Source organism: Podarcis gaigeae, assembly GCF_964106915.1.
Source record: "Podarcis gaigeae genome assembly, chromosome: Z".
NCBI lineage: Eukaryota > Metazoa > Chordata > Lepidosauria > Squamata > Lacertidae > Podarcis > Podarcis gaigeae.
The window spans coordinates 9629650-9656546 of NC_139691.1; the positions used below are offsets into that span (position 1 = coordinate 9629650).

At 44.7% G+C, this 26897-nt stretch overlaps 1 protein-coding gene across 13 annotated transcripts in view; it reads right to left on the reverse strand.

Annotated features, from left to right (window-relative positions):
- The window catches only part of CACNA1B (calcium voltage-gated channel subunit alpha1 B), a 337646-nt gene extending 311465 nt beyond the window's left edge, over positions 1 to 26181 (reverse strand). For all 13 annotated transcript variants that reach the window (XM_083721547.1, XM_083721558.1, XM_083721557.1 and 10 more), the window contains exons 1-3: positions 25767 to 26181; positions 22321 to 22426; positions 10020 to 10159 (exon numbers count right to left, since the gene is read on the reverse strand). In XM_083721547.1, the coding sequence (XP_083577673.1) occupies positions 10020 to 10159; positions 22321 to 22426; positions 25767 to 26071 (551 nt within the window). In that variant the 5' untranslated portion in view covers positions 26072 to 26181. The remainder of the gene's footprint in view (positions 1 to 10019; positions 10160 to 22320; positions 22427 to 25766) is intronic.
- Between the last annotated feature and the right edge of the window lie 716 nt (positions 26182 to 26897).

Below are 26897 nucleotides of genomic sequence, written 5' to 3' on the forward strand. Positions count from 1 at the left end.
ATGACACCATGTGTAGGGTGGGTGGTCATGGTTCGGCATGGGGAAGCCCAGCAGGCCAAGTTTGGCCTAGACTAGAGATAAGAGGTTCCCCAATCCTGCATTAAAACATAAAATCCATTAAAATGAAGTGCTCTGCTTTACACTCTTCTCGTTGAAGATGTTCTCTGTTAGAAGGGCAGTCCAGCCTAAGTCTGGTTTAAAAATAAAGAACCATTAGAATGGAGAACAGGAAGGGGCCTTGAAGCAGCCCAACAAGAGTAGCATCTGGTCAGCAGACTGAGCAGGGATACTGGCTACAGTCATCCCCCACTATGATGAAAGGATCTATTGCATTTCTACTTAAATGATAGGAATTTATAAAACTGCATCTGAACACAGATCAGCCTTTGTAAATTTGTATCCTCTTTTTTAATGATGCAATGTGGCCACTTTAATTGCTTTTTGGGAGGTCGCTGAAACCCTTTTGCAAGACCAGCTCCCAAGCATATGGTAGAGGCAAATTCAAAACAAGGATTTCCTGAGTCATAGCTTAGTCTCTAATCTGCTACAATAACAATGCATTAAAAACACGGCTTCTATGTATATGCACCAGGAGTGCAAATTGTAAGGGGCGGAAGGGGTTACGGCCACCTCAATATCTGTGGACAGGGGCTGAGCTCCTGCCCAATATTGATGGGGGTGCCATCTCCTGCTGCCACTGGGCAAGCACTAGTGCACTGGGCAGGGGCAGGATACATGGAGGGTGAAGATCACTCTCCGTGTTCCCCATCCCCCACTGCCACCGGGAGAGTGCTGGCATGTTGGGTGGGGGCTGGACGTGTCATGAGACACCGGGGCCCCTCAATGTGGGGGGCAAGTCAGCGTCCCTGATATGCACCACTACAAATCTGTACTCAATGCAATTCAATGTTGGAAGTCAGGGTTGGGAATAGCCAAGTCATCAAAGGTCCATACCGTGGCGTAGCGTGGGTTGTCAGCACCCGGGGCAAGGCAAGTAATTTGCGCCCCCTAACCCTAACCCCCAGATGTTGCGCCCGGTGCGGCCGGGGCCCCCCTGCACCCCCCACGCTACGCCACTGGTTCCATACATTAAATACTGTATCCAAAGTAACCTCACTACTGTAGATTATTTTGCTGTTTTCTCTCACACAGCTGGAGATGCTGAAAAGAAATTGGCTTAATGACACCTTGTCTTAGAAAAGAAATCAAAATGGAATCCATCACACCAGCAAACAAAGCTATTTTCTCAAAGGCTCTATTCAAAAGTAGCCAGCGCCAAATATTTCCATGCTCATCCCTTTCTAATCCAGTCCTCTTTGTTCGGAGTTTTCTGCAAAAAAAGAAGAAAGCTTTTTTGGTTGGACTTGATTCCTTTCATGGTTTCTCTCTTTAATGAAAGGCCCCCAGTTTCAATAGCCAGGATTTTACAGGTACACCAGGGGTAGACTTTTGCATGAAACCATGGAGAGCAGCTGCTACAGAGGTCACACCAAGTGTCACATTCCCTTTTGGGCAGCCTTTTCGGGGCCACATGCTAGTGGTTGGATGGGCCAGCTGCAAAAGGGATGGAGCAACAGGGTAAATTTTACTTTGTTACATTCAGCTAGTTTCTCACTCACTCTCCTCTCTGTCCTCCATACAAAACCACTACCAGAATTCAATGACATATTTCATCCAGACAATAAAACTCAAGGAGAATGCAAAGTAGGGCTGGTGGACTGTAGGGAAGGAGTTTTTAGTGAGAGGTTTAGCCTGAGGAAAGGGGTGTGACCTAGAAAGCGTCTCAAGGGTCAGAGTGTGTGTGTCATATTTGGCCCTCAAGCTTGAGGCTTTCCACCCTTTGTTATAGAGAACACCAAACTATATGGACCTTTTACCTTACTCAAAATAAGTTAGCTTCCTGTGTTCTATAGTCATGCAAAGAAGCAATTGCAGGTTCATCATGTCAGAATTACATCTGTTCCAAGACAATGCACTTTATGTACACACCTGAATTCCCAGCTTATCATGGTTTCTCATGCGCCAGCACTTACTTCCTCCCTACAGCTTGGGTTTCCATTATATATCGCTCTGAGATAGTGGCTGGTTTCTCCTTAATAAGCCAGAGTTCCTAAGCTAAAAACACCACCAAGGTTTATTGAAGTCTGGTTTGTGATTCCAACTGGCTTGGGAGAAGGAAACTGCCATTCTAGGCTTAGCTGTAATGGGAAGCTATGTTTCATTGTGGATTCCTGTTAGTTTCTCTTTCTCATGACCAAGGAAGAGCAATCAGGCAGAATGTACCATATTTTTCACTCTATAAGATGCACCAGACCACAAGACGCACCTAGTTTTTGGAGAAGGAAAACAAGAAAAAATATATTCTGAATCCCAGAAGCCAAAACAGCAAGAGGGATCGCTGTGCAGTGAAAGCAGCAAGCCCTCTTGCTGTTCTGGCTTCTGGGATAGCTGCACAGCCTGCATTCACTCCATAAGACACACGCACATTTCCCCTTACTTTTTAGGAGGGAAAAAGTGAGTTTTATAGAGCAAAAAATATGGTAATTGCTTGCTGCTTGCACATAATAAGCCATGGTAAACCAGAAAACCTGACTTATCATGATATTTTGGGCTCCATCAAACACTATTTATTGAGCCTTCATCCAGATGTGCTTGGACAAAGCTTATGCAGAGGTTACCGTTGGACTTCTTCGCTGAGCATTCATTCCAATTTATTTACAGGCATGTTATATGACAGTGAGCATTCATCCTAATCTCTTCATTGGGTGTTTATGCATCTGCTCAGCAATGATCATTCCTAGTCATTAGCCAAACTTGCTGGGGCTGATAGAAACAAGGATCCTACAATTGTAGAGCTACAGGCCATACCTGCCATCAATTGCATTTTAAGTGGCACTTTAAAACGCTTTAATAGTGCAAATGTAAACTTCTGCTATGGTCTTGAATCCCTCCTGGAAAATGTTGACCATCTAGTAGCAACCTTTGATGATCATAGAATCATAGACTTGGAGAGTTCAACCCCCTGTAATGCAAGAATCACAGCTAAATAAACCCTGACAGATGGCCACCGAACCTCTGCATGAAAACCTCCAATGAAGGAGATTCCACCACCTTCCTATACCCTCCAACATTTCTTCGATAATAGGAACGTCCCATTCCATATGGATAATTTTACTATTTATACCCCACACAACTTACTGGGTCGTCCCAGCCACTCTGGGCAGCTTCCAACGTATATACAAACATAATAAAACATTTTAAAAAATTTAAAAAAAACTTTCCTATACAGGATTGCCTTCAAACAGTTCAGGGGTTAGATAACTCTATAGCCTCCAACATTTCTCAAATGAAAACAGGGACATCCTAAGGAAAAGTGGGACATTCCGGTGTCAAATCAGAAACCAGGATGGCTTCTCTAAATCAGAAATATCCCTGGAAAATAGGGAAACCTGGAGGGTCTGCCTTTCTAGGGAATTATGAAATGTACTCCCCTGCCAAAGGAATGAACAGGACAGAAGGTTTATTGCCAAGCTGACCCTTACAATCATTTCTATGGCACACCTGTCTAGTGTATAGGTAGCTAATCCCCAGTCTGTGCTCTATGGAGCAGTTGCAACAATTGGGGGGGCACTCTCCCTCCACTCCTTTATTTACCTCTCCCCCCCCCCCCGGGCTAAAACACACAGCTGGAGGCTTTGCCTGCATGGAAGCTGCCTCTGCTCTTCCCACTTCAATCCTCTCCTGGTTCTGGGAGACAGTGGTGCAAGAAAGGGTTGAGGAACACCTGGCCCTTCACTTGCCTGGCCTGCCTATTCCTCCTCTTTTCCCAACCCATCCTGTGCTCCACCCTCCAGCTATGGAGCTTCTCCTGCCTCTGCCACTTGCCTCCTGCCTGGTACAGGCCCCATCTCCCAAGTCAGACTCCAGCCTCCCTTCCCCTGGTGCACACTCGTCAGCGTCCTAACAGTCAGTTTCCTGACAGGAGTCCATTCCACTGTCAAACAGCTCTTACTGTCAGAAGGTTCTTCCTAATGTTTAGTCAGAATCTCCTTTGTTGTCATTTGAAAGTATTGGCTTGGGTCTTACCCTCTAGACTAGAGCAGCAGAAAACAAGCTTCCTCCATCTTCCATGTGGCAGCCCTTTAGATATCTGAATATAATGACCCTTTCCCACTACAGTCATACCTCGGGTTACAGATGCCTCGGGGTGCGTTTTTTCAGGTTGCGGACTGCCAAAACCCAGAAGTGCCAGAACGGGTTTCTTCTGGGTTTTGGTGGTTACACATGCGCAGAAGCGCTAAATTGCACTTTGTGCATGCGCAGAAGCACCGAATCGCAACCCACTTGGGTTGCAAACGCTGTGGGTTGCAAACATGCATCCCACATGGATCACGTTCACAATCTGAGTATCCACTGTATTTAGGTAATGATCATTCAGTGAACCACTTATAAATTTCTAGATGTTTCAGCAATATGTGGTGGCGTTGAAATAAAGCTGTGGAGGGGTGTTTGTTTGGTTTTTGCTCTTGGTCTTGCAAGTTGAAATGGCAGGCATTACAGTTAATGTAGCAACCTCTTCCCCGCAGAGAGCCTCTCTGCGAAGAAATGTCACCAACTATCTATACAAAGTCCTCTCCCTGCTGCCCGCCTGGTAGGAAGCCCCATGTACAAGACACTTTCAATACATCCCAGCTAGGATCAGCAGGAGAAGCCAGAAGCCTTGACATTAACACACTTGCACTTCAAAAGAATGCATGTGTTTGATGAGAGCAACAAGGCTTCTTATTACAGCTGTCTAATCAAACTTGCTATTGTGCAATTATATTCAAAGATCAAACAGCACTTAAAACTACTTGCAATAATGATACCAAAAAAAAGGCTGGCATTTTTTTTCTAAAACGAATCGCTTACATCGTGTGTGCATATGTAACATCACATCTTTGTTTATGATCCTATGACTAAGACAGCATCCATCAGCAGCACCCCAGAAAATAATTAACTTATTTCAAGCAATGGAACAGAAAATACCCTTGCCCCACACGTCACCAGGCTCCTTTCTCTTAAGAGTCCCCTATGCAATAAAAGTGTTGTATCCAACTAAATTTAACTCAGAGCAGACCTACTAATATTAACCCAAATCAGACCAGTGATACCTCGGGTTTCAGACGCTTCAGGTTGCGTTTTTTCGGGTTACTGACGCGCCGAAACCCGGAAGTACCAGAACAGGTTACTTCTAGGTTTTGGCGGCTGCGCATGTGCAGAAGCACTAAATCGTGCTTTGCGCATTTGCAGAAGTGCCAAATCGCAACCCACACATGCACACACACAGCACTGCAGGTTGCGAATGCTGTGGGTTGCGAACATGCTTCCCGCACAGATCACGTTCTCAACCCAAGCTTCCACTGTACTGTCAACACTGACTAGCAACAACTCTGGAGTTTCAGGCTAAGACATTCCCAGCCCTACTGGGGGATACCTGGGATTGAAGCTGGGGCCTTCTGCACACAAAGCAGCTGCTCTAGCTCTGAGCTATGGCCCCTCCTCCAAGGTAGGATCCAAACTAATGGGTTCAAATCGCAAGAGGGGAGAGATTTAGACTAAATAGGAAGAACTCCCTGATGGTGCTTCAAAAGCCCTACTTGGAGATGGCAGAGATTGAACCTGAGATCTTCTGCATGCAAAGCAGATGCTCTAACCATAGAGCAAGTGTCCTTCCCAAGTCAGTCATGCCCATCATTTTTAATGAGTCTACTGCTGCAGGTCAAACTTTGAATAAAACCCTAAGCTATGAAGACACACAACCTACTATAATATTTAGGACGGTTTCCCAAAATATCCCATTACTCATGATTTTTCCACAAGGGAGAGCAACTGCCATATTTTTCTGTCTATAAGATGCCCCCATGTATAAGACGCCCCCTATTTTGGGGGACTCAGATTTAAGTAAATGGGGGGAGATGGCCCCGTGTATAAGATGCCCCCTAATTTTTGACATTATTTTTTAGGGGGAAACCTAGTCTTATACATGGAAAAATACAGTATTTTAAGTTTTATGCCACATACATGAAGGCATAGTTCAGAACACAAAATCATTCTGGAACAACTCAAACATAACCAAGCTGTTATCATTGTCATAGACACAGATCAGAATCCCATTTTACCTATAGGTATATATTTGAAAGAACGGGGAGGGGAACCACCTTGATTATGAACATAATATACTGGCTTGGAGCACTGAAGAGAAACTTATTGGCATTAAGCAGACTTGAGTTTGAGCCACTGAACATTCAGTTGAAATTTACTAGCTTCAGTTAACTCTGAGAAAGCTCTACTCTGAGTTAAGTCTGGGCTGTAATCCAAAGAAAATAAACCTTAAAATGGCAACCCTAACTGAACTTCCTTGGAAGTAAGTCCACTCAAACTCAATGAGTCTTGCAAAAGGGAATATCCTCAAATAAGAGCACCAAGAACTACATACGGTTTAGGAAAAAAATTATTGTAGTAAAGATTCTTGTAGTAATTTACAATGCCCCTTGCACTGTGAGTCTAGGAAATCTTTGGGACCACCTGATCCCTTATTTCCATGCCTGATCACTATGGTTTTTGGAGGAATCTCTGTTGGTGGTCTACCATGGCTCAGATGGCTGGCTTGTAACTACTAGAAAAGGTGCATTTGAAACTCCTTCCCAACTGAGATTAAACAGGCACACACACACCTTGGTGAACTTCAGGCACATGGCAAAGACTTTCTTGTTCCAGCAGGCATTTTAAGGAAGTGTTTGGTTTTCCTATAATTTTTGATTATTTAATTCTCCCCATTTCTATGGATTGTATTCATGTACGCTGCTTAGAAATGTGAATAATTAAGCAGCATAAAGGTAAAAGTAAAGGGACCCCTGACCCTTAGGTCCAGTTGTGGATGACTCTGGGGTTGCAGCGCTCATCTTGCTTTATGGGCCGATGCAGCTGGCGTGCAGCTTCCAGGTCATGTGACCAGCATGACTAAGCCACTTCTGGTGAACCAGAGCAGCGCATGGAAATGCCAGTTACCTTCCTGCCGGAGCAGTACCTATTTATGTACTTGCACTTTGATGTGCTTTTCAAACTGCTAGGTTGGCAGGAGCAGAGACCGAGCAACGGAAGCTCACTCCATCGCAGGGATTCGAACCGCCAACCTTCTGATCGGCAAGTCCTAGGCTCTGTGGTTTAACCCACAGCGCCACCCACATCCCAATTAAGCAGCATAGAAATGTCTTAAATAAAGGGATGCAGCTCTCCAGATTTTGTAGGACTACCACCTGCATAATTGTTGGCAACAACAGAAACTGAAGTTCAGCAACATTTGAAGGGTCACCAGTTTCCTCCACTCAGCTGTAAATGGAAATATATTACCATTGAGAAAGACCTGTTTGGGTTAATATGTTTTCCACTCTTAGATGTTTTCATATAAACATGATGAGGTTATTATTGACATTTTTAGAACCACAGATCTGTAGAGTTGGAAGGGACCCCCAAGGAGCATCCAGCCCAACCCCACGCAATTCAGGAATCTCAACTAAATCATCCATGAGAGATGGCCATCCAACCTCTGCTTAAAAACCTCCAAGGAAGGAGAGTTCACTAACTTCCAAGAGAGGCTCTTCCGCTGATAATTGTCTGAAAGTTATTCCTTGTATTTAGTCAGAATCTCCTTTCTTGTAAACTGAGGTCCTAGCCTCCAGAGCAAGAGAAATCAAGCTTGTTCCCTCTTCCATGTGACAGCCCTTTAGATATTTGAAGAATGAATCCTGTCTCCTCTTAGTCTCCTTTTTACCAGGCTAAACATACCCCACTCCCTCAACCATTCCTCATAAGGCTTGATTTCCAGACCCCAATCAACTTGGTTGTCCTCCTCTGCACACGTTATAGCTTTTCGATATCTTTCATAACTTGTGGTGCCCAGAGCTGGATACAGTACTCCAGGTGTGGTCTGACTAAGGGGGAATAGAGTGGCAATATTACTTACCTTGATCATGACAATATATGTCTATTGATGCAGCCTAGAGTAGCATTAGCTTTTTTTCCTGCTGCACCACACTGCAGACTCATGTTAAGCTTGTGATCTATTAAGTTTCTCACATGTACTACTGGCAAGCCAGGTGCCCCCCATCTTAGATTTGGGCAGCTGGTTCTTCCTACCTAAGTGTAGAACCTGACATTTGTCCCTATTGAAATTCATTTTGTCAGTTTTCTCCTAGTTCTCCAACCTGTTAAGATCATTTTAATCCTGATTCTGTCTTCTGCATCACTGGCATCCCCTTCCAGTCATCTGCAAATATGATGAGCACCCCCTCCATATATTCATCCAAGTCACTTATAAAGTTGTTGAACAACAACAGGTCCAGGACAGAACCCTGTGGCACCCCAACCGTCACTTTTTTGCAGGATGATTAGGAACTGTGGGTGAGCACTCTTTGGGTTTGGTCAGTCAACCAGCTACAAATCCACGTAACAGTTACCTTGTCCAGCCCACATATCTCCGCAAGAATATCATGGGGGACTTTAGTGAAAAACCTACTGACATCAAGATACGCTATGTTCACATCACTCCCCTGATCCAAGTAGGCCATTATTAGGTATTTCTGGTTTAGTGTGCTTATTTTAACTACATTAAGAATTAAGGTTTGTAACCATTATTCATCCCATCTCAGAGCAGACACACTGAAATGGATGGACATGACTCATTTGTGTACAGTGGACGCTCGGGTTGCGAACGTGATCCATGTGGGATGCACGTCCGCAACATCTGCACATGCGCGGGTTGCGATTCGGCACTTCTGTGCATGCGCAAAGCACAATTTACCACTTTTTCGCATGCGCAAAGCGCAGAAACCCAGAAGTAACCTGTTCCAGTACTTCCGGGTTTCGGCGGTCTGTAACACACACAAAAAACGCAACCTGAAGCATCTGTAACCCGAGGTATGATTGTACTGGTCTGAGTAGAACTTAGCTAGATACAATAGCTTCCTTAACTGAACATGAATGCTAATCTTATTTTGGAGCAAGCATGCTTAAGACTAAACCGTCTGAACATACGAGTTTAACTGATGAGCCACTTTGAATCAACTCACATGTGAATAAAACAATTATTATGAAGAGCCAGGTGTACACTTTATTTAGTTTCAGTACAAAAACACACAGGCCTGTCCATGAGTAAAGGAAGAATAGCACTAAGCCAGTCTGCCATCTATATAAATATTTGGGGATGCAGACCCTGCTTATGTTGCTTGCCAACCTTACTTAGGACAAGCCCATTCCCCTTGCCAAGCCCTCACCCTCCTTTACCCAATCCCCCGAATGATCCAAAGATGCCAGTTGGGTATTTCAGCTCAGCAACACGCCTGAGGTACTTCTCAGTTTATACCAGTCAATAACTGTAAAGGTACAAGGAGGAAAATGGACACCCACTCCTTATTATACCATATCCAGAAGCTCAAAATAGGGCACAACTAGATGTTTTATAACTGAAGAGCAAATCATCATCTTTCCAAAATATCCAGCATATTGATCATTTTTATTCAGTATTCTGCTGCTTCGTGACTCCTACCCCTTTGCATTCTTCTTGGTCTCTAAGGCAAAGTGAACCTCCTTTTGTTCACATATTGTCCGATCTAATCCACCTCTAAAACATTTCCTGCTTTTAAAACTGTTCTGTACTTTTCAGAAGACGATTTGGCATTAAAAGGAAGAAGAAAGAAATGAAAAGGATTGCCTTCAGAGTTAAGATCTGCCAACCATCTATTATTTTTTAAGTGTGTTCATAAACTTGGGCTAGACAAAGGCTTGCCCAAATTCACCTCCACAACAGCTCCTCTGTAAGTCTTCAAATGTAGCTTTACTATAGAATCTTAATAGCATCATACTCTCTTCTTCACCTTGCTGATGATAATAATAAGCATCAAAGCAACTCACTCTCAGCATAATTTCTACGAATTGTGGAGACGGGCAAGAGAGAGCGGGGAGAGGGGGAGATCACTTACCCTGTAAGGACGACAACAAAATCCATCACATTCCAGCCGTTTCGGAGATAAGAGCCTTTGTGGAAAGCAAAACCCAGCGCGATGATCTTAATGCCAGCTTCAAAGCAAAATATTCCAATAAAATATGGCTCAGTGTCATCCTAAAAAGAAGAGGAGGGAAGGGGAAGAGCAGCAATGTCAGGCAAAGAGCTAAAATTCTACAGGTGCTGGGATAGTCAATTCACGTTTTATTTCTTGCTATCAAGAGTTCACTGTTTTGTTTGGTTTTTCTACACTGTACAGACTGTAAACTTCATCCTCAGCCATCCTACCCTGCATTTCCTCTCCTGTGAGTCACCTCAAACTCATGTTTGTGTTTTAGGTGCAAACTTATGAAATAGTGAAGCAAATGAAGATTGAAAAGAAAGGAGGAGAGTGTGTTATCCTCCAAACCTATGTTATTGTAGAGTCATCCAGTGTCTTCTGCATATAATCTGAGGCCTTTTTATGAGTTGAAACTGGAATCACTACCTCGTGTCCCATTTCCCGAAATCCTTCCTGATTTCCTACTTTCCTCATTGATTCTGCCCCCTTTGCAGAGTGAATCTACACAATCACTCTCCCCGTTTTGAGCCAGAATTGAGGTCAGCTAAGAAGCAAAGAGGGAGTATTGTTAGCAGCTTGACAGGAATAAAGCAGGTGGATCCTGCTGCACTGCAGCTTCCATCAGAGCAGAAGGCAACACAGCCAATGGTCAGGGATGCTGGGAGTTGCAACATCTGCAGTGCCACAGCCTCCTCACCCCTGTTCAAAGAAGCAGAATTCCCCACCGCATGAAAGGATTCCCTCCTAAAGGGAGTTGCTTCTTAGAGTAGCGGTGGAAAACTTTGTTCGCTCTAGGTATTGTTGGACTCCAACTCCCATCAGCCCTGGCCAGCATGGACAGAACTCAGAAAGGTTGGGAGTTGTCATCAGTATTCCCCCCCCCCCAGAAAAATAGGTGCCAGAACTCATGATGAAGTTGTTGCAGAAAGTTGCAGGGCAACTCGGAGCAGCTCTGAACAGATACCTGTTTGACAACAGCCATGTTCACCACCTGTGAAGGTGCAAAGAACAACAGCACACCTCCCTAGATGTGCCCCCCTCCCTCATTTTCTTAGATTCAGGCAACTGGCTAGGACAACCTGGAAGGTTGTTTGCGCAAGTGTGTGTGTGTGTGTGTGTGTGTGTGTGCGTGCAATGGTAGAGGCCTGGCTGAAGAGCTTAAAGTCCACCACTGCTTGCAACGCCATCAAAAAAAGTAACGAGACTCATTTGGCATTACTTGTTTTTGAGAAACCATGCCAAGTCTTAGTAATCACAACATTTTTTTCTAAGTGCTCACAGACCAACCATTAAATTGTTTGTTCGGGGATCTTTCTTGGTATCAGTTTCAAGCTGACCAGTTAGTAGTTACCGGGGTCTTCTTTTTCCTCTTTTTTGAGAAGTTGGATACAACTTTTGCCCACCTCCAGACTGTAGGGAGCTCACCTGTTTCCAGGAATTCTCAAAGTTTATAGACTCTGAGATTACTTGTAAAAGCTCCTTTAGTACCCTTGGATGCAGCTCATCAGACCCTGAAGATCTGAATTCATCTAAAGTAGCTAGATGTTCCCTTACCCCATCTTTTCCTTTCTGGGGCTGCAGCTTCCTCCTTGCTTTGTTTATTCCGTTATCACCAGCTTGGGCACCACTTTCCTTTTGGATGAAGACAGAGGCAAAGTAGGTATTGATCATTTCTGCCTTCTCTCTATCACCTAATAGCATTTCTCTGTCTTTTCCAATCAGAGAAATCTGCTTTCCATGGAGGCGCAGGTTGCTTCCACACCAAAGGTGGCATTTTTCCATCTCCGCTATATTAAGCAGTTGGTCCCTTACCTTTCTCACCCTGATCTGGCCACAGTGATCCATGCAACGGTCACCTCCTGGCTTGATTATTGTAACTCGCTCTATGTAGGGCTGCCCTTGAAGCTGACCCAGAAACTCCAACGGGTGCAGAATGCCGTGGCGAGGCTCCTTACAGGGTCCTTGCCATGGGATCACATTCATCCAGTGCTTTACCAGCTGCACTGGCTCCTGGTGGAGTACAGGGCCAGGTTTAAGGTGCTGGTTTTGGCCTTTAAAGCCCTATGCAGCATAGGGCCCACGTACCTACGGGACCGCCTCTCCTGGTATGCCCCATGGAGGACCTTAAGGTCCACAAAGGACAACATTTTGGAGGTCCCAGGTCACAGGGTGGATAGATTGGTCTCAACTAGGGCCAGGGCCTTTTCAGTACTGGCCCCGACTTGGTGGAACGCTCTGTCAAAAGAGACTAGGGCCCTGCGGGATTTGACATCTTTCCACAGGGCCTGCAAGACAGAGCTGTTCCGCCTGGCTTTGGTTTGGACTCAGTCTGACCCTTATGTTTCCCTCCCCTTTTGGTTTTGATATATGGGCTACATTTAAAATGAGGCTGCATTTTAAATTGCATTTTAACCTGTATTTTAAAGTGGTTGTTTTTGTTTGTTTGTTTTTCCTATTATCTTTTTACTGTAATTTTACTGGTGTTAGCCGCCCTGAGCCTGGCTCTGGCTGGGGACGGTGGGGTATAAATAAAATTTATTATTATTATTATTATTATTATTATTATTATTATTATTATTATCATTATTATTAATTCTTCCTCCTGTTTCTAACACAGCCAAAGAAACCTTTTATTATCATTATTAATGTATCTTGTAAGTCTGAACTCATTCTGAGCATTGGCCTGCCTGACCTTCTCTCTGAGACTGTTGGTTACTCATGTATACTCTTCTTTCGTGATTTCCCCTTTCTTTCATTTCTTATTCATGGCCTTGTTAAATCTAAGCTCATCTGTAAGCTCCTTATGCAGCTACCCTGGTTTCTTTAGATGCCTCCCAATTTCTTTCTTGTTGGAATTTTCTGCATCTGTGTCTTCCATCTTTCACCTTTAAGAAACTCCCATTAATCTTTGAAGTATTTCTGACCATGTGATCTCACCCAGTAGTTCCTTAAGGTTTTTGAAATCAGCCTTCTTAAAGTCCAGAATGCATGTCTGCAGTTCCAGATTAAACCCTGTGGAGGCCCGTAGGCAGTCCAAGATGAGGGCATGGAATCAACCTTGCAGCTCCAGCAATACATGGATCCTGGCAGTCTGGCATCTGTGTGTCATGTTCCTCCAGAGGTTCGTCTCCTGCATGGGGAGATCTTCCACCTCCCTAGGTACATCACTGCTCCAGGAGAGTCCACTCTGCTCTATCAAGGAATTCCTCCTCTTGGCCAGTAGCTCAGAGTGTGGCTAAGTGAGCTTAAGTTGCTGTGCCTTCTCGTTAAGCAAGGCAACCGAGGGTAGTTTTGCAACTTCTTGGGCAAGAAGACGAACATGGCACAGGTGTTGCTGGTCACTGCAGCAGCTCCCTCACCACCCACATCTCTTGGTCCTGGGTACCCCGTGAGGCAGCACTTGGGACCTTCCCCTCAAACCACCCTCACAAATGCCCCTGTTTACAAGTCCTGATTATGAGCTCCCGGAGGCTGCAATCAATCTTACATAATCATAATACCATACAATCATGATACAATTCCATACAATCATAATATAAAATCATAATATCACATAACTGTGACATCATAATATCATACAATTGTAATATATCATACTATCGTCCCCCCCCCCAAAAAAAAAAACAAAAGTCTCATTGGAGGTGTTCTTTGCAGCAAAGCAATGCAGCCTAGAATAAATCTCATTAGCATCCCTCACAACCTAATCCCAGAGCTGGCTACCCAGGCCCCTAAAAAGACCATCCCAAAAGGCTTAGGTGTGCCATGCGAAAGAAAAGACTTCCTCTTTTCAACAGAGGTTAATACGACTGGCTCATGCCTCGCTGCTTTTAAAGAGCCTGTGGTTAGGATACAGAACAAGGCCCATTAGCCGAGTGAAAAGGCTGTCATGTTAAATAAGGGAGAAAGCTGCTATGCCCTGCCTCCATGTCAGAACCAACAAGCAGCACATCCTGGGTAAATGAGAAGCCTTCTGCATGGATTACTTACAATGAGGACCATGTGCTCCAATCTTTTCTCTGGTCTAGAGGGGATGGGCAGCATGCGCAAGCAAGCAGGATGCCACTGGGAGTAGGGATGGGAGAGAAATTTCCATACTGTTTGCATTTTAAAGAGGAAGGAATCAATTCCCACATTGTGAACCAATACACAAAGCTACCCTTTGAAATCTACAGTTTTGTGGTTTTGGTTGTGCATATCTTCCAAGCAAAGAACATGGGCCAAAATTAAGAGGAAGCATACATATCATTTTAGGGGAAACTATTTTGCAAAAAAAAAAAAAAGTGTATATTAGTCAAAACCAAAGATGAAAATTAGGAAGAAATTGACTCTAAAAGGCTTGTAAGTTTTCATTAAGATCCCCACCGGCCCTGCCGCCCCTGCCCCCACCCTCATGCAACAAGTGCAAGACCTACAGAGGTGTGAGGAACTGGATTTCAAGATTGGGAGTGGGGATGAGAAAACAACTTGGGCAGATTAATCCATTCTCTTCCTGGGAGATGATTCTAGCAAGAGTTACTGCAGGACAAGGGTGAATGGAACCATCAATCAACAGGGCAGCATCAGAACTGGACCAAAGACATTTTGCTGACAGAAGAGGAAAACCCAAATTGAAAATTACTCACCCTCCATGTATTTGAATACCATACAAAAATGCATCCATACTGCAGAAAACTGTGTGTAAAACATGGATATTAGTCAAAACTGCACACAACAGTGTGCTCATTAGGAGAAATTTGAACTAAAATGCTGACAAATAAGGACTTTTCAAAATTGCTGTGAGAATGTGGAGAAGTGAACTTAAGGTTTGGAAGGAGAGGAACAGAGAAACAAAGAGACAAAAAACGACAGCTCCTTCTATCCCTAATGGCACCATATACCAGATGCAGAATTCTTAAGCGCACCTGAAAATATGCTATGCTTGTATCATTGGTTCAAGAAGCAGATTTGGTCTTACATCAAACCAAAATGCGTAAGAAAAATGTAATTTCCTCACCAAAACTCCCATCTTTAAACCTTTATCAATAAAGGTTTTGCAGAAGTTGCTACTGAACAACTGTTTTGGTCTCACCCAGTAGTGTAGCTAGCCAGGAGAGGTCCGCACCAGGCCAGTGGGGGGGCAGGTCATAGGGTGCCATGGGGGGGTCTGTACTGCGACACATTGAGGGTTTGGATTCTGTGCATTGGGGGTTTGGATTCTGGGTGGCAGGGGAGCTTGAGGGATCACAGTAGTAGTTTAGTGTGTGGGGTGCTGCAGGCGGTTGCTACGCCGCTGGTCTCACCTGGGTACAAATTGGCACTTTCAAATCCTGGTATACTCACTAATGACCTGACTAAGCTATTCAATCAAGATATAATGACACAGGCTTCCTGAGATATTATTTCCTCCAAGCTTAAGGTGGAAGAGAAAATAGCACACATAATATGACAAAAGGGGGGAATTTAAAGCTCCTTATTTGTGGAAAACTAGTCTCAGAGCAGCTGGCCATTATTAAAATAAGAAAAAATATCAACAGGTATCTAACCATAATACACAGTCACATAGCTGAAACACTCAGCATTTAAACAACTCAGCAGTCACTGAATTGTTTAAACATTGAGCATCTAAGGCAGGCATGGCCAAACTTGGCCTTCCAGCTGTTTTGGGACTACAATTCCCATCATTCCTAACCACTGGTCCTGTTAGCTGGGGATGATGGGAGTTGTAGTCCCAAAACAGCTGGAAGGCCAAGTTTGGCCATGCCTGATCTAAGGCCATAACACTGTATTTGCTTACTCAAGTGTAAACACCATTAACCTCAACAGGTTGTACCCAACTAAGGTCAATTCAGAGTTTACCCTTTGAAGTTAATGGGTAGTACCCAATGTTAGTTCTACTCAGAGTATATTCAGTGAAATTAAAGGGAATAAATAGTTTAGACCCATCGATTTCAGTGTCTACCCTTCTCAGAGTAGAATTTAGCTGAATACAATCCAAGGCACCTAACTTAGTCTTGTGCATCAATTTCTACAGCTCTACTCCAAGTAGGACTAGCATTGCCTACAGTGGGGCTTACTTTTGAATAAACACGGAAGAGTGAACTGTAAGCTGTGCATATTATGGTTAGATAATGTTGTGTTTATTTCTAAGTATTATATTGATGGTTGGTTATTGGATTTGTTTTTTAAAGCAAGTTTATTTTAAGAACATAAGAAGAGTGTGCTGGATCAGGCCAATGGCCCATCTAGTCCAGAATCCTGTTTTCACAAAGGTCAAACGAATGATGCCTGTATGAATCTGACAAGAAGGAGCAGGAATAAGCACACTCTCCCCGCCTGTGGTTTCCAGCAATTGATAGTCAGAGGCATATTGCCTCTGTGAAGCCAGAATATAGCCATCATGACAGGAAGCCCCTGATAACCTTCCCCCGACCCCATGAATCTCATGCTCTTGTAAAGGGACGCAGGTGGCGCTGTGATCCAAACCACAGAGCCTAGGGCTTGCCGATCAGAAGGTTGGCAGTTCGAATCCCCGCAACAGGGTGAGCTCCCATTGTTCGGTCCCAGCTCCTGCCAACCTATGAGTTCGAAAGCATGTCAAAGTGCAAGTAGATAAATAGGTACCGCCCCGGCAGGCAGCTAAACGGTGTTTCCGTGTGCTGCTCTGGTTCACCAGAAGCAGCTTAGTCATGCTGGCCACATGACCCAGAAGCTGTCTGTGGACAAATGTCGGCTCCCTCGGCCAGTAAAGTGAGATGAGCGCCGCAACCCCAGAGTCATCCGCGACTGGACTTAACCTTGTAAAGTTGCCCAAATTGGTGGCCACCACTGCCTTCTTTTGCGAAAGAGTTTTACTGAAATGCATTGGCAACCATCTCCATCTCCAAAGCTCTCTAGCCTCCTTTTGTGATTCTTTTTATATGCTAATTGAAGTCATTTCCTACTCACTTTCTGTGCCAAATAGTGGATCAACTGGATTTAAGAAGGGCTGGAACCTTCAGGGCTCTCCCAGATGACTTACCATATTTTTTGCTCTATAAGACTCACATTTTGCCTCCTAAAAAGTAAGGGGAAATGTGTGCGCATCTTATGGAGCGAATGCAGGCTGCGCAGCTATCCCAGAAGCCAGAACAGCAAGAGGGATTGCTGCTTTCATTGCGCAGAGATCCCTCTTGCTATTCTGGCTTCTGGGATTCAGAATATTTTTTTCCTTGTTTTTCTCCTCCAAAAACTAGGTGCGTCTCATGGTCTGGTGCGTCTTATAGAGCGAAAAATACGGTACTTGTTGAGCATTCATCCTGATCTGTTGCACAAAGCTCACACGCAGGTTAGATTATATCTGGCCTTTATTGAACACTCATTCTGATTTGTTAACAAGGTCATTATGTGACAACAGGCATTCATCCCTATTTGCTCCGGCAGTGTTTAAAATGCCTTCATCCCAAGATTTTCATTGCAGATCCTTTTTTCTTAGGGTTCCCCCCCTTTTTTGTTCTAGTGCAGGCAGAGTGCTTTACTTTAATGGTGCAAATTAGAAGCTTCAATGATGCTCTTGAATCCATCTCACAAAATAATGACATGTTGGATAGAATTACTTTTGTTCCTTTTGTTATAAGTTTTCATCTGCTCTTTGTTTTGTTGCTTGTTATGTGCGTTTGTTCCAAATATATCATATTTATATGCTTGAAGGTATTTTCACACTTTCATATACTGCCCTGGAACCTTCTGATGAAAAGTGATTAAGATACGTATTTAATTATCATCATAATCATGATTTTATATTCTCATTGCTTCAGACAGGCAAATAAGATGGCAAATCAAGGCTTTCAGTATGGTTTTTCTCATCCAAAATATTGTAAAATTGGCAATATTCTGTATCCAATACATATGCAACAGTTCTTCCAGGCTTTTTCTGATGCGTAATCCAGCCATGTTGCTCTATTAATCTGACCTACTGATTTGTAACATATTTGGGATTTCTTTAATGAATGTTATTCACAAGCCACTCTAATTATGCTGTGAAACACCCTGAGATATTCAGATGAAGGGCATTATACAAATTTTATAAATAACAATACTAATAATAATTTTAATGTTGATTTCACATTAACCACCATGATATTTTTTTTTCTTATTAATGGCAGGGTAGGATTTTTTACAAATAACAAAAAAAGTTTGTAGAGGAGGGCTTATATAGTTATCAGTTTACTATTAAAAACTAATAATTGTTTTAATAACAACATGCTTCTTTCTAATGATTATTAATCATAAGAAATTTTTCACCATAATTCAGGGAACTAAGTTAACGCAACCATAGCAATATGTCTCAAACCAAAAAATAACCAATCTAGCGGTCACATTTTAAGACGCTTGTAGATTTCTATATTTCTTGCCTCTATATTTTGTATGATTGTGTATTTTAAATGCTAGGTATTTTATTTCATTTTTTTCCCTTTTTAACTTTTTTTTATTGCACTGTGATTTTAAATTGTTAGTAACTTCCCTAAGTGGCAGCAGATGGGTAAGAAAGGCATCTTTATATAAAATTAATAAATTAATAAAGAAGACAGATGACTGGCTAAACATACATCCTCAATTAATTTGGCAACACTTCAAAAAATGTATATAGTTGCATCCAACTATGTTTTACCAAGAGTAGACCCAATGAAATTAATTCACCTAAGTTAGTTGTGCCCAATATTTTAATGGCTCTACTTTGAGTAAGATTAACTTTGAATACAACCCATATATACATATACATACATACATACACACACACACACACACACACACACACACACACACACACAAAAACCCTGTACCTGGAAAAGGCATATTTTCTTAACTCTCACATACAAGGAAGAATGCCTTTTCTAAGATCACAGGTAGGAGATGCTTCTTCTGAGATGTTACCTGCTACAACATATCTTAATGCCCACCATCTAAAAGTATGATATTCCACTTCAAAACATTGTTCTAATGATATGCACATTTATACAACTATAATCAACTACTGATGGTAACTCATATACTCAGTTAAGGGTTTTGGATATTTTTTTAAAAGCCCTAGATTTCACCTTTAATGCATTCTTCCAAGAGATAAACTTATGGAACCACATGGTTTTAAATTTCATGCTAGGCAAGTGAATCAGTTTACTTTTAAAGAAGTGGTCCATGTGCAGACCTCCAGATCAGTATATATATATGTGAATGAGCCCTTGTATGGGCCACAGAACACAGCAATGTAGGAAATTACCTCATTTTGAATTAGACTATTGGTCCATCTAGCTCAGTATTGTCTATACTGGTTGACAGTAACTCCCCAGGGTTCCAGGCAGGACTTATTTCCCAGTCCTACCCGGAGATGCCAGAGATTGATACTGGGGCCTTCTGCATTCAAAGCAGATGCTCTAACCATGAGCTAAGGCCCTTTCTCAATTGAAACACATTGGGAATTTTGGCCACCTGGTCTACCCTGGTCTACCCATTGTGACCAATGGGCTGTAGACCAGGGCTCCAATAAGGCCTTTTGTAACTGTCCATCCAGGTGTAACTGGTTCACAGACCTGGTCTATCCATGGGGGAAAAGGTAATGTAAAGTGCAAATAGATAAATAGGTACCACTGTGGCGGGAAGGTAAACGGCGTTTCCATTCACTCTGGCACTCGTCACAGTCCTCCGAGTGCCAGAAGCAGTTTAGTCCTGCTGGCCACATGACCCGGAAAGCTGTCTGTGGTCAAACGCCGGCTCTCTCGGCCTGAAGCAAGATGAGTATCGCAACCCCATTGTTGCCTTTGACAGGACTTAACCATCCAAAAGTCCTTTACCTTTACCTTTTACCCATGGGAAGAGTGGGCCCTCACCCATGGCAGTCTGGCTACACTCTCACATTAGGAGTGCTTCCTCCCATTTACAATAGTAGATGAAATCCAGGAACTGTTATATTAATGGACTTGTGGAATATGGAATGAACCATCTAAAAACAGGCAATAGGAATTGCCTAAAACCCTCAGCTTTTTACTTCCCCAATGTTCTTTTTTTAAGGTTTAAGATGTTTCAAAGGAGGGAGGTTTCAAGGTTTCATCTCCCTGTGCTAGGAGCAGCCATACCCACTCAGGTTGAGCTTCGGAAACATTCCAAAGCAGCCTTAAAAAAAAGAAGGAAAATGTCTACCCCTGGCTGCCTGCTTCTCTCCTCCACCCCCTCCCTGCCAGCTGATAAAGAATGAAGAGATTATCCCAAAAATCATTCTGCTTTGCATTTGAAATATTATAATTGCCTCATTACCATAAAGCCTGCTGGTAAGTTATTTTCTTTGTGAGTGGGCTGCTCCCAGTGTTGTTTTCTCTTAAAGGGAATATGGTAAATCCATCAAATTTCATCTTCAGAAGAAGACCCCCCCCCCTCCTCCCTTCTTCTCTCCTTCACATGAACAGTTCAAAACTATGAAATGCCTCTATGTGACCCTGTTTGAGAAAACAGAATTGGTGCTTCCTTCAACCACAGACCCACCCCTCCCTGGACCAGGGGCAGAGGAAGAGGGTGTGGTGGGTGCAGGCTACCCCAGGTGTCACCACTGAGGGGAGTGACAAAATGCCAGGCGGCACTCACGGCAGTGCCTGCAGTGCGCCTGAGGCACGCATCTCTCCTGAGAGAGACACGGTGGCTTAGGTGTACACAGGCTCCCTGCTGACCAAACGGTCCACCCGCTGCCTCTCCCCCAGCTGTAGGGCGGCTGAGTGAGAGGACGCAGGCAAACTCCAGAGGCCCTATAGTGCACCTCGCCCCTATGGGCGACTCGCCCTGCCCCTGGGTGCACCACCCCAGGCGCCCGAGTGGCTTCCTCCACCACTGCCCTGGACCAAACCACTTGCATCAGCCTCAGCCAGCCAGTTGCCTTGGTACAGGGATGAGGAAGAATGACATTCCGTTCACATCTGAGTGTGAACCAATCAAATTCACATTTTCCAAAACAGTCCAGGAACCAAAACACTGACATCCTTTGAAATTCACACGTCTCTGAACTTCACAATGCAGCTCCCCAACCAACGTTTACCCAAAAACTGACTCCTCCTGCATTCCATCTTAGGACTGTTTCTCCCCAGATGCTTACTCTGATGGCTTCATCACCAGTTAGTTGCTCACTCTCCCACTGTGCTTTGCTTACTCTCTGTAGGCTAATAAAGAGTTAGAACATAAGAAGAGCTCTGCTGGATCAGTCAAAAGGGCCATCTAGTCCAGTATCCTGTTTTTCCAGATGTCCCATTGGGAAACGAGCAAACAGGTCAACAGTGCTCTCCCAACTGCAGTTCACAGCAACTAGTATTCAGAATCATTCAGAATCATACAGCGGGTGTAGAGATAGAACATAGCCTTATCCTCCATTACATAAGGCTATCCATTGGATAAGGCTTTTAACATTGACCTGGTTAAGAAATAAGAAGAGCTCTGTTGGATCAGACCAAAGGGGGTCCATCTAGTCCAGCATTCTGTTGTCACAGGGGCCAACCAGATTTCTCTGGAAAGCCCATAAGCAGGACCTGAGCACAACACCACTTGTGATTCACAGCAATTGGCTTTCAGAGGCATACTGCATCCAATGGACATTGGATCTGATACATAGAACATAGCCATCTGATAACAGTATCCCCTGTGAACCACAACACCATCTCATCAGGAGGTCCTCTCTGCACATTGGTGCCGATTCCCTGGGACCCTGGGTGCCCAAACACCCACAAAAAATCCCATGATGGTGCAAGGCACCCACAAATTTTGGTGCCAGGGCCTTGGGTGCATGGCACCCAAGACCCTGGACACCCACAGTCGTAGGGCCAAATTAACACTCCTGATTCTACATGATGCTGGACTTTGAGTGTAGTAGGCACCGATCCTTTGGAACTACCTCCCATTACACATCAGGAATGGCGCCTTTTGAAGACCTTCTTTTTTTCCAATGAGCCATTTAAGTGGAGATTTTTATCTTAGTCTGCATGTATACAGGACTGGGAAATTATTCTTTTTTATTGCTTTAAACCTTTTTATATATGGGATTGTTCTTGCTATGTAGATAAATAATAATAATAATAATAATATTTCTTATGGCTGAAGCCTTTACTGACAGACAGATGCCAACAACAGACACAGATTTTACAGGAAGTGCTTCATAAGTGGAATCAGATAAATACAATTAAGAGGGTAAGAATGACAACATTGCCTCCCCCACAAAATAAATGGTACTCACCAGCCTCTCTGACATGGGCGTCTTGTCGTCAACTGGTAAGTGTTGCTCCAAGGCCAAGACGATGCAATTAGCAATGATTGTAGCCAAGATCATATATTCAAAAGGAGTGGAAGCAAGAGTTAAAGAAAAAAAACTGATCAACAGAAGTATGCAAGAGAAAATCAGCAATAAACTGGACTCATGTGTATGTGTATCCAATTCTTTCAAATGCCATTTTCATAGAGTTGTAGAATTGGAAAGGACCCCAAGGGTCATCTAGTCCAACCCCATGCAAATTCAGGAATCTCAACTAAAGCATTCATGACGGGTGGCCATCCAACCTCTGCTTATAAACCCCCAAGGAAGGAAAGTCCACCACCTCCCAAGGGAGTCCATTCTGCTGACAAACAGCTTTAAAAGTAACTCATTGGCCAAATCCTGGCACAAACCGTGTAAAGTAGCCTGGCATTATTCTTATCCTCTCTGGGAAAGAGCTGAAGTTAAGAGCAGACAGCTTGTCCAAAAAGGCCACACAACAAGTTTTGCGTTTTGCTGAAATGTGAACCAGCACATATCAGATCATGTTTTGAATCACTACACAACAACAGCCTTGCCAAGCCAGTATAGAAAGCAAAATCTGTGCTGCATTTTAGCAGAAGGGCTTGACTAAAAGAAAGGGGGGGGGACCATAGAGAATGGATCTTAATTCATTTCCAAGCAAGGATTTATGTCAGAGTAGCCTTGTGCCTTTATAGCGAGCGAGCTCCCTTCTCTGCAGCGTGTGTATCACTGGATCCATGCCCAATTCTAGGCCAAGGCCCAGATGGCAGGGAAGTGTTTCAGCAGCACAGCGAGCTCCCCTGGGTACCAGAGACGGCTTGATTTAAACCTTGCACCAGTCACCGCCGTAGGCACACCAGCACACTAGCACACACCCAGCCCTCCTAGATGCTTGTGCTGGAACAGACTTACCCACCCCCAACCAAAACACTCTAAATGAACCTTGCCTTACAGTCACCATGCATTACTAGAGAGCTTCTGAAGTTCCCAATAAGCTTCTGCACCCCACCCCCATGCAATGAAAGAATCTAGCCTTGCAGAAATGCAACACTTGAATTGCCACAAGGCTTTTCTTTGAGGTACATTTATCCCAAGCTTGGCTGCAGCACAGATGCCTTCCAATTCGCCTCTTCCAGCAATCTGGTGGATTCTGTTTGCCCTGTCAATACTTCCCCTGCATGCACACAGTTTCAACTGGGAAGGGGAACAGCTTGCCATGTTGCTAAGGGCAGGTCTGGTTGCTGTTCTGCGAGCATTATTAGCTATATGATTTCAGATAAAAAGAAAACAACAGGAGACCCCCCTGGGAATGCTGCCATGAAAGCACACTCCTGACACTAGTACAGATCTGCCAATACATATTTGGACACACACAGAGGGAGGGAGGGAAGGATTACTTAGCAACCTAACCCTAAACTCAGGATGGAAGAACCTCCTTTTTGCTCATTCTGCTACAGACAGTTCCACTACCATGGCCACAATTGCTTACAACATGAAAGGAAGAAAGGCACAGGAAAGGGCCATATAGCTCAATGGGTACAGCATCTGCTTCACATGCAGAAGGTCCCATGTTCAACCATGTTCAATGAGCCAGATGAACTGACAGTCTGACTTGTTCCTAGGATGGGACTCCTCCGGAGTCAGGTCAAGTGGAGAGACAGAGGAAATGTGCACAGACTGTGGTCCTTTCAGCTCCATAGAAGTCAGACATAGGCATGCCTGATATACAAAATTGAGCGGGCTTCTGAAATAGCAAATAGGGCTATTTACTTGTGCTGGAGGTTCAGATGGTGTAAAAACTGAGATATTTTGCTTGCCATATGTGCTGACATAGCACACATCAGGTTGCATCCAGTGTTTCAACATACTCAGAGCAGATCCATTGAAATTAATGGACATAACTAATTTAGGTCCATTATTTTCAGGGGGTCTGCTCTTAGTAAAATTTAATTGGCTGTGGCACAATGTGTGTGTACAGAAGCTTTTGCTCTGTCCATAAACAATTGTGTACACACACATTTACATAGTAGAAGGCAGGCACACTTGTGTAGCTTTCTTCAGTTAGGTATTTTGGCTTGATGTAAGTTTTGCCAAATGCATCCCCTTCAGATATCAATAACATGTCAACAATTTACAACTCACGACAATACACTGAAACATGCCCATTTCTTTAAAAAAGAAGAAGATGGATCTAATCCAAATACCAGGACTGGTTTTAAAAGAAATCTGTGGTGATATTCTTAGCTAGAGAGGTGATCACCCTGAAAGTCTTCCACAGCCCAACTATCAGGACAAGAATCTAAGTACTTTGCCAGCACTGGTGAGATTATCCTGACATAGAACACAAATGAAATGAAGAAGCTAAAACTAACAAGAGCATGCAGGAATTCTGAAGAGAGGTACTGCCTCTACAATGCCACAGTGAAATGTGCAAAACTAAAGTAGAGCCACACCACATAACATAAAAAAACACACACTCCACAGCAAAATCAACAGCTACACCAGTCTTTTCAAGAAAGGCTTTGAACTGCATTGTCCCAAATGCAGATATTGTGTGGCACACAGTTTACTCGAAACAGTGGCTTATTAAGAGACATGAACCAACTTCTTTAAATCCTAATAAATGTATGGTATAAAGAACTGACTTATTTTGGGTGGTAACAACTTAAGGCTTTGAAATGAAGGGGAGAGAGGGAAGTTTCATCAGCCTTCTTGATCCAAAAGGAAACAACAATAAACCAGCTCCCCACCCTGAGATTTCTGCCACTCACCCACCCACTCACACCCACACAAACAGCTGGAGAGATGGATGAAGAAGTAAAGTGAATCAAGTCAGGTGTGACAACGTTTAGGGAGGTTAACCTGTCGCTTCAGGTGACAGAAAATACTCCAGAGACTGAGAGGAGAGCACACTGTGCCACGAACCTCTTAATGCTCCCAGGGGACAGGAAGACCCCATTCATGTTTCCTCAGGTGTCTCAGGGAATCTATACAGAATCTATACAGGCGGGGGGGGGGCGGGCTTGCAGCGAGAAGCCCCTTCCCACTTTTTTTTATTAAAAAAATCATTTATCTAGTCTAAGAAGAGTTTGATGTAAAGTTGGGGGATGGGGGAGAGGAGTCCGGCCTTGGCTCACCCAGAGGACCAGGCACGCCCAACCACGACATGAAATGCGACCCTCGACCACCCCATACAACCACGCCTGAAAGAACACCTGCAACTGTCCCTGAACCCCATTCCCTCGACACGTGAGCGGTCCAGATTCATCAGAGGCACCCTCAGCCTACCCTGTGCTCAGGCCACGGGGCGGGAGGAGGAGGAGGACAGTCCCCACGCGTTACTGGAGTCTCGGACCCCAACTGCCTCCCTCCAAACTCTCCCCCACCGTCCGCCAAGCAAAGGATATGGCCACTCCGTGATCCTCTTGGCATACTTGCGGATCACGTTGTCCTCGCTGAAGATGAAGAGGGAGCGGTTGACAGTGAAGCAGTTCTGCTTGACCGGGATGGGGTTGTAAATTGCCATGGTCCGGGCCCGCTGGGCCTTAGATTGTTTGTACACCTGGGGTCGCTGGCCGGGCTGGCCCGGGGGTCCTTGGCGGCTACTGCCGCGGCCTCCGCCGCCCACCACCGGCCCGCCGCCGCTGCCGCCGCCGCCACCCCCGCCACCACCTCCATAGCGGCTGGGTAGGTCGTCTCCGAAGCGAGCCATAGTGGTCCAAGCGCGTCGCAGCACTCCAAGCTGGCAGCCGAGCCGCGAGGAGGAAGACGCATCCCAGCGCCAGAGGAGGAGGGAGGGAGCGAGGCTCACTGGGTTGCCGCCGCCGCCGCCGCCGCCGCTGCTGCTGCGATCCTGGCGAAGGTTGGCTAGCTGCGGCTGGAGCTTGAAGGCAGCAAAAGGAGGAGGAGGAGGCGGTTAAGCAGCTGCTGCTGCCGCCACCGCCGCCACGCAGGGGCGAGGCTCGGCGAGAAGGAGAGGAGGAGGAGAAGAAGGAAAAGGGAGGGAGCCGTCAAGCGATGGAGGTGAGGGCGAGGCTCAGTCCTTGGAGGAAGGGCTCAACTTCCCGCAACGGCCCTTTTCAGGTCTCGCCCGTGGCTGTTCGTAGGAGGCAGGAAGGGCTTCCCCTCCCGAGGCTCAGCCTGCCTGATCCGCCGGCGCCCTGGGGTTATTCATTCTCTGTTTCTTTCTTTTTTGCACCGGCAGGGTGAAGGAGGAGAAAATCTTGTGCTTCTGGAGCTTCTTCCCTTTTTTGCTGGATAAAGAAAACGGGGATGAGGCAGAGACGGGGCAGCAGCTGCGGCTGCCCCGCTCCTCTTCCTCCTCCAGGGCTTCCTCCGTCCAAGATCTCCAGCCTTGGAGAAAATGAAATGGAAGCGTCAAGAGCAACCGGTTTGTGAACCTCGCCCCTCCACACTCACACACACTCGCACACGCGAGCGCACAAAAAGCCCAGGCAGCTGACTGCCGGGTAGCCAATCACCGGCGCCTACTCCACCCAGCGCTACAAGGATTCCCAGCCAAGCCCCGTATCAATCAG